Consider the following 12566-nt stretch of genomic DNA (forward strand, 5'->3'; position numbering starts at 1 on the left):
GCTCCTGTCCCCACTCCCAGCCCAGAGGGCTGTTGTTCCCACATCTGGCCCAGTGTGGGCCTCAGATCCTGAATCAAGCCCAGAGAGGGCTCCTGTTCCCACGTCATTCCAAGAGAGGGATCTTGTTCCCACGTCAAGCCCAGAGAGAGCTCCTTTCCCCACGTCCAGCCTAGAAAGGGATTTTGTTCCCATGTCCACCCCAGGGAGGGCCTCAGATCCGCGGTCAAGCCCAGAAAGGGCTCCTCTTCCCACGTCAAGCCGAGAGAGGGCACCTGTTTCCACGTCCAGCACAGAGAGGGATGCGGTTTCCATGTCTGGCCCAGGGAGGGCCACAGATCCCAAGCCTAGCCCGAGGAAGGCTTCTGTGTCCACGTCCAGCCCAGAGAGAGCTGCTGTTCCAGCGTCTGGCCAAGGGGAGGGCCACAGATCCCGAGCCTAGCCCAAGAAGGGCTTCTGTTTCCGAGTTCAGGCCAGAGAGGGCCTCTGTTCCTTAACACAGCCTGATTCCAGCCTAGAGGCTGTTTTTTTTCTTGGGGGGGGGGGGGGGCGGGGTGTTGGCCATGGGTTCCTGAACTGATACCACCCTGGAGGCTTCCCATCCCGTACAAGCCTGTCCATAGATGCCTCCAGAACGTCCATGCTCCCATTCCCTTTGTGGATTGTAATTGGCACGGGGATGTGCCTTCCAGGAGGGGGAGGTAATGTCAGAAGTATGTGCTCTTTTTGTGTGTGTATGTTTCTTCCCATGTGCTCCGTGACCTAGTTTTCCCTCTTGTTTGATTAGTCATTTGGTTCAAGTGTGTCCAGTTCATTACCCTGATTTAATTCTGTATGTAAAATGTTGCCCATTCTATGGTTCCTTTGTCCAGTGTGTTCTATGTAATGTGGTTGTCTTCCTAATTCTCTGAGCTCTCTGTGTTAGAGTTATAATAAATATGTGGTTTACCAATCCTGCTCCTGTGTCTTGCTCTTCACCGCAGCTACATGTGACAGTATATGTTCATAAACATCTTGTAAAAATTAATAATGATACTTGTAATTAAAACTGTTTTTGCTAGAAAATTATGCCATGCCTGACATTACTGACATGCCTGACATTACTGACTTCGACTGACGACACTTCCTGTTTGTTGTTGGCGTTTGCACTGCATTTGAGCTCCGTCACTATATTCTTTTTATCGACTATTTCAAATCTTCCATTTATGTCTAAAATTTTTGAAACAGTTGTGTCTGCTCAATTGAGCTCCTTCCTGGGAAAAAATGATCTGTATGAAGAACTTCAGTAAAGTTTCAGGCCCCACCATAGCACAGAAACTGCACTTGTTAAAATTACAAATGACCTGCTTCCTGCGTCAGATCAAGGCTGCATCTCATTGCTAGTTTTACTTAATCTTAGTGCTGCGTTCGACACCATAGATCATGACATACTCATAGATCGATTACAAACCTATACAGGTATTCAAGGGCAGGCTCTAAGATGGTTTAGATCCTACCTGTCCGATCGCTACCATTTTGTTTATTTAAATGGGGAGTCATCTCATTTATCACCAGTAAAATATGGAGTGCCACAAGGATCCGTCCTAGGTCCCTGTCTATTTTCAATATACATGTTGCCCCTTGGTAATATTATTAGAAAATACAGAATTAGTTTCAACTGTTATGCTGATGATACTTAGCTATATATCTCAACGAGACCAGATGAAACTTCTAAATTATCTAAGCTAACAGAGTGTGTTAAAAATGTAAAAGATTGGATGACCAATAATTTTCTCTTATTAAATTCGGATAAGACAGAGATATTAATTATTGGACCAAAAAACAGTACACAGAATCTTGTAGATTACAATTTGCAACTAGACGGATGTACTGTTACTTCCTCGTCAGTCAAAAATCAGCTTGTTATATTAGAGAGCAACTTGTCTTTTGAAAATCATATTTCCCATGTTTCAAAAACTGCATTCTTCCATCTTAGAAACATTGCCAAGATACAAAACATGTTTCCTGTTTCTGATGCAGAAAAGCTAGTTCATGCATTTATGACCTCTACTGTAGACTGGACTATTGTAATGCACTTCTAGGTGGTTGTCCTGCATCTTCAATAAACAAGCTACAGGTAGTCCACAATGCAGCGGCTAGAGTCCTTTCCAGGTCAAGAAAATATGATCATATTACCTCAATTTTACAGTCTATGCACTGGCTACCTATTAAGTTCTGTATCAGTTACAAATTATCATTACTTACCTATAAGGCCCTAAATGGTTTAGCTCCTGCGTACCTAACTAGCCTTATACCACGCTACAACCCATCACGCACCCTAAGGTCACAAAACGCTGGACTTTTGGTAGTTCCTAGGATAGCAAAGTCCACTAAAGGAGGTAGAGCTTTTTCACATTTGGCTCCCAAACTCTGGAATAGCCTTCCTGATAATGTTCGGAGTTCAGACACACTCTCTCTGTTTAAATCTAGATTAAAAACGCATCTCTTTCGCCAAGCATTCAAATAATGTATCTCTTAAATTGTGACTGCAGTTGTATCTGATCAAATGCGCATTCTTATTCTTTAGCTTGGGTTAAACTAATTAATTTTACTTTGTTGGAACAGCAGCTATGCTAATGATGTCTCTATTTGTTTCTTTGTTTTGCCTTTTACACAAGCTCCAGTCTGGATCCAGAACACCTGAGAAGAGATGATGCTGACCCCTTAGAAGACCCCAGATGATGCTAACCCTGAATCAACAAACAGAACTAACAAATATTGCTACAAGTGAGACTGCATCATATAATAATTGCTGTTAATAATGTTCATCGTCTGGCTGACTACGTCTGCCATCACTGGTACTGAGCCCTGTTATTGTAAATCATTTCATGAATAATATGACAATTAAATATCTGATCCCCATCAGAATTAATCATGGGCTAAGAAATCCAACTTTACCATTTCCATTCCTGGGTAATCAATCAATATTATAAACATATTTGTGCAGATATAATCAAATGTCCGGTGGATTTCCTGTATTATGGTGATGTTTACCTTTCTCTTCGATTTGAAGACATTGCAGCGGAACACATTGCTTTTCTTGTCTCTTGCTATGTAACTGAATATCTTCAGGTCCTGTGAGTCATGAGAGACGTAAAATATTCTGAAAAAAAAAAGACTGATGAGCTGCAACAACTGACCTTAAAACTGTCTCATTGCCATGGCAACAACAAGGCCAATGTGCTCTTCACTGACTTAGTTCCTTTGACATGTCAAAAAACATTAAAGAAATGCATTAAATGTGCTCGCTAGATTTTGATCTAGTGTGTTACATTACATTGGCATCAAACAGAAACTCTAGAAATAGATCCATTTCAGAACAAACATGTTGGTAATAACTGACATTGTTTTAAAGGGGTCATATGATGTGATTTCAAGTTTTCCTTTCTCTTTGGAGTGTTACAAGCTGTTCATGAAGGGATGAGACCCCTACAGTCGCAAAGACTAAATTCTCAAACCCAAAGAGATATTCCTTATTAGAGTTAAGACTAGATCACGCCCTCCTAAAATACCTTGTTTAAACACGCCCCCACATGCCTACGTCACGATGTGGGAAGCTTTGCATAACATGACTAGAAATCAGTGGTTAAGTTGTATTTACAACACTCTTTCAGACCAGTGCAACCCAAATATTCGGATGCATGCAGCGCGTTTTATGGAGGAATGTTTCCTTATCCTGGGAGAGTACGTTAGACTGCAATGCCGGCTGTTTTGACTCACAGCCTGTGAGTACATTTCCATATGTAAAGGATTTGGCACTGATGATTCAAACGCAGGTTTTGAGCAGTATAGAGTAGCCCTTGTTTTGTCATTTCTCAGATCAAAAATGCAGACATGGTATTATGTTTATACAGTGCAATGCAATGCAACATGTAAAAAGACAGTATACATCATTATAATCCGTAATTATGTCCCCACAAACGCCTCGTTTGTAATGGGTTTTATTGGTTTTGTCTAATCATGCCAGGACATACAGCATCACAGTATGGTAAGGGGAGTAACATTTCTGTCACACTCTTGAGATATTCGGCCACAATGCACTGGAAAGCTGGCAAATCAGAGCAAACCTCGCTTTTCAGAATGATGAGCTTTGTAAAAATCGACACGTTTCAGAAAGGCAGGGCATAGAGGAGCAACAATAATGTACAGTATGTGTAAAATAATGTGTTTTTTAATCTTAAACCGCATAAACACATTTCATTACACCAAATACAAAAAATAATGTTCTTTTTAGCAACATCATATGACCCCTTTAATACAATGAGACTAGAGTGTACTGACACTAGTTAACACTAACAATGTTACTGTTAAACAGTGTGCTTATGTGCACTGGAGACTGTTACTATGGGGATTTCGAAAGACATTCAGTTTTTTGTTGCAGCTCACGGAGCAAAATGATTTTGATGTGACATGTGTGTGTGCTTGCAAAATGACAAAGGTCATCAAACCCCACAGGCCATGTCACTGCAGTCATGAGCAAAATAAGTAATCAACGCTATGTAAACAAGCTGTGGTTAAATTACCTGAAAATAGGATCCTGGGCCAGTGTCACTTGGCTTTCATCCCAGCTATAGTCATATTTCTGACATAAATATATAGTCAAGAAATACGTTCATAATTAATTGCATATACAGAATAAATTGTACAAAATATACAGCATCAGAAATAACTGTTATTATAAAATTAAGAGGAGAAAAAAATAGAAACACCTCACCTTTTTCTTATTCCGCAGAAACACCTTGACACCATCCACTGACACAATAAGGTTGACTTTCTTCTTCTTGATGTTCTTAATTTTAAACTCATACTGAAAATGATACAAAATATGACGAGTTGAATTAATTAAAATATAAATCATGACATGAACCTTACACTTAAAAAATTGTAACCTAAAACTGGTAACATCTAAATTAAGTAGTTATATATATATATATATATATATATATATATATATATATACAAGCTGTTTTGTTTTTAACAGTCCACCAGAGTTTTTTGATTTTTTTTAATTTTGTAATTTTTTATTTTTTAATTTTAATTTAGATTTTTAATGAACATAAAACATGCTATATAGCAGGGCCATGCAGAGACTGTTGGAGGGGAGGTGCTCAAACTATAAAAAGGGCACATGGAAAAAGGCTTTAAATAGGGCTGTGCTCCTTGTTGATACATGTATCGAAATGGATGATTCTGTATTGATAAAGAAGCAAATGCTGTGATGCAGTTTTGAAAAATGAAACACAGAACAGAAAAGACCATTTTAAGTTTAAAAGTTAAAAAAAAATTTCTTTGCAGTTCTTAATTACTCTGGAATTAAAAACTTAATTATATTATTATTATTATTATGATTATTGAGTTTACAGGGTATGGTGGTTTTGCTGTTGTAAACACTACTGTTGTTGTTGTAGAAAAAATATTTCTGTATTATTTAAAATAGAATTCTATTCTAATCCTGTTCTAAATGTATACATTTTTTGAATGATAATGAAGCAGGATTTATAAGCATCATTCGGAGGATAAGAAAATCAGTAAAAGCCTTTTTTTTCATGTGTTGTAATAATAATTTTTAAGGCACTCTATGATTTTTAAATAAATATTGTAATAAAAATATTTCAAAGTATGGATAGTTTTTAGTCAGATAACATTTAAAAGACCAATTGGTGGCATTTAAACTTTTCCCAATCAAACAGCAAGAATGAAAGAGGACAGGCCACTTTGTTTATATTGCTGTGTCTAGAACTATGTAAACTGCATTTTTAATATTTACTAAATAATACATTTTAATACAATGCAAATTTGTCCCCTGCACTTTATTCAGGCAGGTGTGTTCACGTAAAGGTTTCTAGATTTAAATCTAGATTTATATTCAGAGACAAGATAGTCTATGCATGATGTGGCAATTTATCCGTATCCAAAATGAGTCGATGTGAACACTACAGAGTGCTGATCCCCCATCAAGGGGAAAAGGGGCAGGTGCTCAAGTGATTATCAATGTCTAGGAAACTTGCACTGAGATTTATCAAGATATCGCCAATAAAGATGCTATTGCTTCTGGAAGACTTGCTACAGTCGCTCTGTTAGATGCAGACTGCATGAATAATCAAAGACTAGGAAATAAACAGGAAATCCACAGGGGTCAGATTAAAGGACGACGCACTAGGCATACTGAAGAGTGGCTGGGTTAAAAGAGCTCTCTTTCATCCCAAACTTTGATTAATGCTAACATGGACCACTTAGGCAAGCTATTTTCTAAGAAGCTTGTTCCTCTGGCTGCTCTCAGTTCTCCTCAAAATACATAAAACAGAGGGTGATATCTAAAAAAAAAAAACTTGAGCGCTATGATATACTACTGACTTTATCAATTGATTTATCAACAGGAAAAGTCCCCTAAAGAGAAATCTTGTGCAAATAAGTCTAAACATCACTAAAACATATTCTCTTTGATGGAGCAAAGTCGATTAAGCTAAACCGCTCTGCTGCTGCCAGCACACTGGTGCAATCTCATAAATACTGGACCCTTGAGAAGAGAAGACATGAAAGAACAGTCTTTCCACTGGTACTACATTATTAGAATAAACAACCTCCAACATGTCATGAACCACCTGCTTGACCTAATTATAAATGGGATTCTTTTATATTTTTCACAATGTGTGAGAAAATAAAGTTGTCCTACCAGGGATAGTTACATAGAACAAAATGCATAATCATTATGAGCTTTGAAAATAACCGGGAATTGTTACATGGCTACAAAGACATGTCATAGTGCAAAACGAAGAAAAAATATTTTATTTCTAGATCCCAAATCAAAATAAATGAGCATGTGAACATACAACCCGAATTCCGGAAAAGTTGGGACGTTTTTTAAATTTTAATAAAATGAAAACTAAAGGAATTTCAAATCACATGAGCCAATATTTTATTCACAATAGAACATAGATAACGTAGCAAATGTTTAAACTGAGAAATTTTACACTTTTATCCACTTAATTAGCTCATTTAAAATTTAATGCCTGCTACAGGTCTCAAAAAAGTTGGCACGGGGGCAACAAATGGCTAAAAAAGCAAGCAGTTTTGAAAAGATTCAGCTGGGAGAACATCTAGTGATTAATTAAGTTAATTGATATCAGGTCTGTAACATGATTAGCTATAAAAGCTTTGTCTTAGAGAAGCAGAGTCTCTCAGAAGCAGAGGTGGGGACAAGTCACACATGGCGAAGTCTAAGCAAGTCTCAAGTCTTAACCATCAAGTCTCGAGTCAAGTCTCAAGTCACAGTTCAGATAAATCAAGCAAGTCAAGTCAAGTCAAGGGTTCACCCTAAGCAAGTCAAGTCGAGTCCTGATAAGTTTCAAGTCAAGTCAAGTCACAATACTAAAATAAATAGAGGTAAAACATTTTTTGATACATATTTATTTTTTGCAAAGAAAAGATGAAATTGTAAACACATATAATGTATCTTATTCATTATGCATTTGCAATATATATGAATCACATGTATATCTGTGCTACATTAATATCTGAAAATAAAATAAAATTGTGATTACACAAAACATTTAGAGTCTAAGATGTATAATCCAATCTGTCTAATTCAGTTTAATTGAAACGGTCTAAAATGTGTTGCATTTACAGAAAATAAGGTTTGCCAAGACATTGGCACTAAGCTGTGAACGATGGGGCCGCATAATAATCCCCCCATGACTGAACACACGTTCGACAGGTGCGCTTGAAGCAGGCACAGCTAATACCCTCATTGCGATTTGGAACAGTGAAGTCATTTTCTCCCTGTTCATTCCCCAAAACAAAAGGCAGTTCTGGCCATCACAATTGTCCAGGTAATGGTTGAGCTGGGCCGCAGGGCTGAAATGAGTGGATTTCTTTTGCTTTTTGTGGTATAAGAACAGCCCAGTTTCATCACCTTTGATTTGCTCTTCTTCATCTCCATGACCTGTCTGTTCCATATTGGTATGCTCTGCCTCCTGGAGAATCAGATCTAAAACACAAAAATGTAAAAAAAACAAATAAACCTACACAACATTCTAGAGAATTTACTAAATGTTCTGACAAAATGTTAATTGCTGTAGTTTATTTAAAAATATTTACTTTTAAATATTTTTTTAAGCAGTCAGAAACTGAATAAATGATTCAATGTCTCATTTTAATACTTATACATGATAACTGCTTTCTCTGGGCCAGCAGCAGTGCCAATGCAGAGTTTAATGTTTGCTGTGATCGTACTTTGAACATTGTCATTTAGGAATAAGATTACTTGGGTGTTTAAATCAAGATTGCAAACTTTTAATGGTTTATTATGCAGCACTTCCAATTTCTGAAAATAAATAAATAAATAAAATACTACTAATAAATGTAATATTTACAAGTATGGGGTCTCATTATAGAATTAGCCTATAACTTACTTTTTACTTCCAAGGTCAACTGCTCCTTCAGCTTGTCATCAACCAATACATCATGCTCTATCCACATAACCCCAAAGGCTGGATCAAGAACAGCTGCTTTGACATAAACAGGATCAGAGAATGGCAGGATTCCTTCATTGGTCTCTGGCTGAGACATGTTTACATTGACAAAGATTCCTTTGAATCTTCTCTGCAGTGATCTTTGAAGACTGTGGATTAGGTTGACCAAGTATTGTGTTCCTTCTTTCTGATTTTCCAAGTGATTGTTGAGGGAGAGAACACAGGGAATCACAGCACTTATGGTTACAACCTTCTCTCCCTGAGTGAGATCAGTGGCATCAGCAAAGGGCTTTAGAATATTGACCAGTTCTTTAATCTGAGCCCACTCTCTTAGAGTAAAAATAGTCTCTCTGTGCCCTCTAACATCCAAGACCTTGCACAAAGTTTGGTAGTCACAGCTAAGCAAGGACTTCAACTGTCGGAAAGTCGAATTCCATCGAGTAACAACAGAAGCAGGCACTCCACGTTGGCCAAATTCTTTCTCAAATTCCTCCTTAAAAGAAGTACTTGTGTGGAGCAGAGAACTGATCCGCGATGCTTTGGCCAGAGCCGAACTGACAGCCCTGGTCTCTTTAAGACCATCACCAACAACCAATTGTAGTGTGTGTGCAAAGCACTGTAGTCTATGCTGACTTTTGGAGGTCAAGGTCTCATTCAGCCTCTCCTCTTCATCCACTGGAAGGGCATTCCAAAGTTCTGCATCATCAAGGCAGTCATCATCATCCTCATCTGCTTCAGCTGAACTGGGAAAACATGTGGTGAATGCCTTCTTCATATTTGGTGCATTGTCACAAATTATATGATCAATCTTTTGTTTGATTTTATACTGATCACATATTTGTTCAAATTCTTCACAAATTCTCTCTCCCGTATGTGACCCCTTGAAGCGGTTGCAAGCTAGTAGATGAGATTTCAAAGTTATAGCATCTGCTGCAGTGTTCATCCAGTGAGCGGTGACACCAAGGTAGCCTCTCATTCTTCTGTCTGACCATATGTCCACAGTGACAGACAGATTTTCAACTGTGGCCATTTCACTTATTAGTTTTGATTGTCTCTCAGACACCACAGTGTCAAGTCTTGAGGTGATGGTTCTGCGGCTCACTGCAGTATATTTTGGGTCCATAATGGAGAGAAAGTGAATGAAGTGCTTGTTGTCAGTGATAGACAGGGGCATGTTGCAATTAATGATCAGATCAGATATTATTGCTTCTGTAATGGCTTTTTGTCGAGGATGGTTGACTGGATATGTAGTAGTCTGGGGCACAATGAACTGTGACATGGATGGCTGCTGTAGATCGCTACAGTGTATCTTGGATTTGAGATATTCATCATATCTGCATGGATAAAAAAAAAAACAATCAGGGAAAACTGTAAACATTAACATTAACTGTTAACATTAAAACAAATTTATTTTCGTATGCAAAACATTCTTTACATTTTTTAAAATACTGTAATTTAAGGAAAATCAAAATATAAATTAATTTAAGTGATGATCATTTACTGATGTATTCACGTAAAGTTTGGTTCCAGCATTCACACATTATCATATGTTTACACAGAAGTGTTAATACTTGTAAGTTACTGATAGAACGAAAAACTTAAGCATGTATAAGGACTAATAATCTTATAAACTAATTATTGTGACTGAAAAACTGCCTAATATGTAATTGCGCTGAAATTATTCTTGTCTGTATGACCAAAAAAAAAAAAAAAAAAAAAAGAAACTTGTAGGTGCTAGTGATCACATCGGCGCCTCCATGTTAGTCTGACATGCAATATGGTATCAGCGCAATGCTTTTTAGTTTTCACACGCAGTCCACTAACACTTGAAAATGAGCACATGTAATACAGACATTATAGCCTACATTTAATATATGGAGCGTCCCGCTCATTTAAAGATGACTATCAAAATCAAAATTCACGCTACGTCACTGTTATATATAGCCAAAGACCCCAAATAACTATTCCAAATAACATCTATTTACGAAACGTATCATAATGATAATGGTCACATTTCTAATAAGAAAAAAACATAATATGCATCAAGGCCAAATTATACCAAACATAAAAGATTAATTAATTACATTATCGTTATAGATCTTAGTGACACTGACAAGAAGGAGATGACTTTCTTACCTTTCCTTGTGGTTCTTGAAATGTCGAATGAAATTTGACGTCGTGGTTGTCGTGTCGGATATTTTTGCGTTGCATATTTTGCATCTGGCAAATCTTTTTTTATTGGCACGGTCCAGTTCAAATTCCTTATAGCCAAACAAGACTATTTGTGGAGCTCGACTAACATTACCGTCTTCCATGTTTGGCGCGGTTTGAATTGTGCAGCGTTAAAGGCACAGACGCTGATTAGTGGTGCTGACATCACAATAAGTATATCTATTTTTTTTAGTAATTTTATTGCTGTTTGTTTATTATAAGTTCAAGTCATTGTCGAGTCTTCCACTTCAAGTCAAGTCAAGTCTCAAGTAACTTGTTCTCAAGTCAAAGTCAAGTCAAGTCATTTTCATACTTTAATCAAGCAAGTCGCAAGTCCTGAAAATTGTGACTCGAGTCAGACTCGAGTCAAGTCATGTGACTCGAGTCCCCCACCTCTGCTCAGAAGTAAAGATGGGCAGAGGCTCTCCAATCTGTGAAAGACTGCGTAAAAAAATTGTGGAAAACTTTAAAAACAATGCTCCTCAACGTCAAATTGCAAAGGCTTTGCAAATCTCATCATCTACAGTGCATAACATCATCAAAAGATTCAGAGAAACTGGAGAAATCTCTGTGTGTAAGGGACAAGGCCGGAGACCTTTATTGGATGCCCGTTGTCTTCGGGCTCTCAGACGACACTGCATCACTCATCGGCATGATTGTGTCAATGACATTACTAAATGGGCCCAGGAATACTTTCAGAAACCACTGTCGGTAAACACAATCCGCCGTGCCATCAGCAGATGCCAACTAAAGCTCTATCATGCAAAAAGGAAGCCATATGTGAACATGGTCCAGAAGCGCCGTCGTGTCCTGTGGGCCAAGGCTCATTTAAAATGGACTATTTCAAAGTGGAATAATGTTTTATGGTCAGACGAGTCCAAATTTGACATTCTTGTTGGAAATCACAGACGCCATGTCCTCCGGGCTAAAGAGGAGGGAGACCTTCCAGCATGTTATCAGCGTTCAGTTCAAAAGCCAGCATCTCTGATGGTATGGGGGTGCATAAGTGCATACGGTATGGGCAGCTTGCATGTTTTGGAAGGCTCTGTGAATGCTGAAAGGTATATAAAGGTTTTAGAGCAACATATGCTTCCCTCCAAACAACGTCTATTTCAGGGAAGGCCTTGTTTATTTCAGCAGGACAATGCAAAACCACATATTGCAGCTATAACAACAGCATGGCTTCGTCGTAGAAGAGTCCGGGTGCTAACCTGGCCTGCCTGCAGTCCAGATCTTTCACCTATAGAGAACATTTGGCGCATCATTAAACGAAAAATACGTCAAAGACGACCACGAACTCTTCAGCAGCTGGAAATCTATATAAGGCAAGAATGGGACCAAATTCCAACAGCAAAACTCCAGCAACTCATAGCCTCAATGCCCAGACGTCTTCAAACTGTTTTGAAAATAAAAGGAGATGCTACACCATGGTAAACATGCCCCGTCCTAACTATTTTGAGACCTGTAGCAGAAATCAAAATTGAAATGAGCTCATTTTGTGCATAAAATTGTAAACTTTCTCAGTTTAAACATTTGCTATGTTATCTATGTTCTATTGTGAATAAAATATTGGCTCATGTGATTTGAAAGTCTTTTAGTTTTCATTTTATTAAAATTTAAAAAACGTCCCAACTTTTCCGGAATTCGGGTTGTACTTTTAATCTTTAACACAAGATTTTGCAGCTTGAGTCTGAACAATGAATAAGACATTCTGACATGTTTCAGTTATTTCAGTTGACAATTATTGTTTTTGTTGTTTCCTTAATATTATCATAAGCATTTTAGAACATTTATTATTATTATTATTATTATTACTTGTGTGACCCAAAACATGGACAAGCACTTTGG

The 12566-nt window shown here is 37.8% G+C and overlaps 1 protein-coding gene across 1 annotated transcript in view; it reads right to left on the reverse strand.

Annotated features, from left to right (window-relative positions):
- Window positions 1-12566, reverse strand: part of nos1apb (nitric oxide synthase 1 (neuronal) adaptor protein b) — a 34444-nt gene that overhangs the window by 20694 nt on the left and 1184 nt on the right. Inside the window, exons 3-5 of the mRNA XM_059500967.1 lie at window positions 4751-4843; window positions 4560-4618; window positions 3031-3139 (exon numbers count right to left, since the gene is read on the reverse strand). Coding sequence (XP_059356950.1) covers window positions 3031-3139; window positions 4560-4618; window positions 4751-4843 — 261 coding nt within the window. The remainder of the gene's footprint in view (window positions 1-3030; window positions 3140-4559; window positions 4619-4750; window positions 4844-12566) is intronic.

Source organism: Carassius carassius, chromosome 20 (genome assembly GCF_963082965.1).
Source record: "Carassius carassius chromosome 20, fCarCar2.1, whole genome shotgun sequence".
NCBI classification, from domain to species: domain Eukaryota; kingdom Metazoa; phylum Chordata; class Actinopteri; order Cypriniformes; family Cyprinidae; genus Carassius; species Carassius carassius.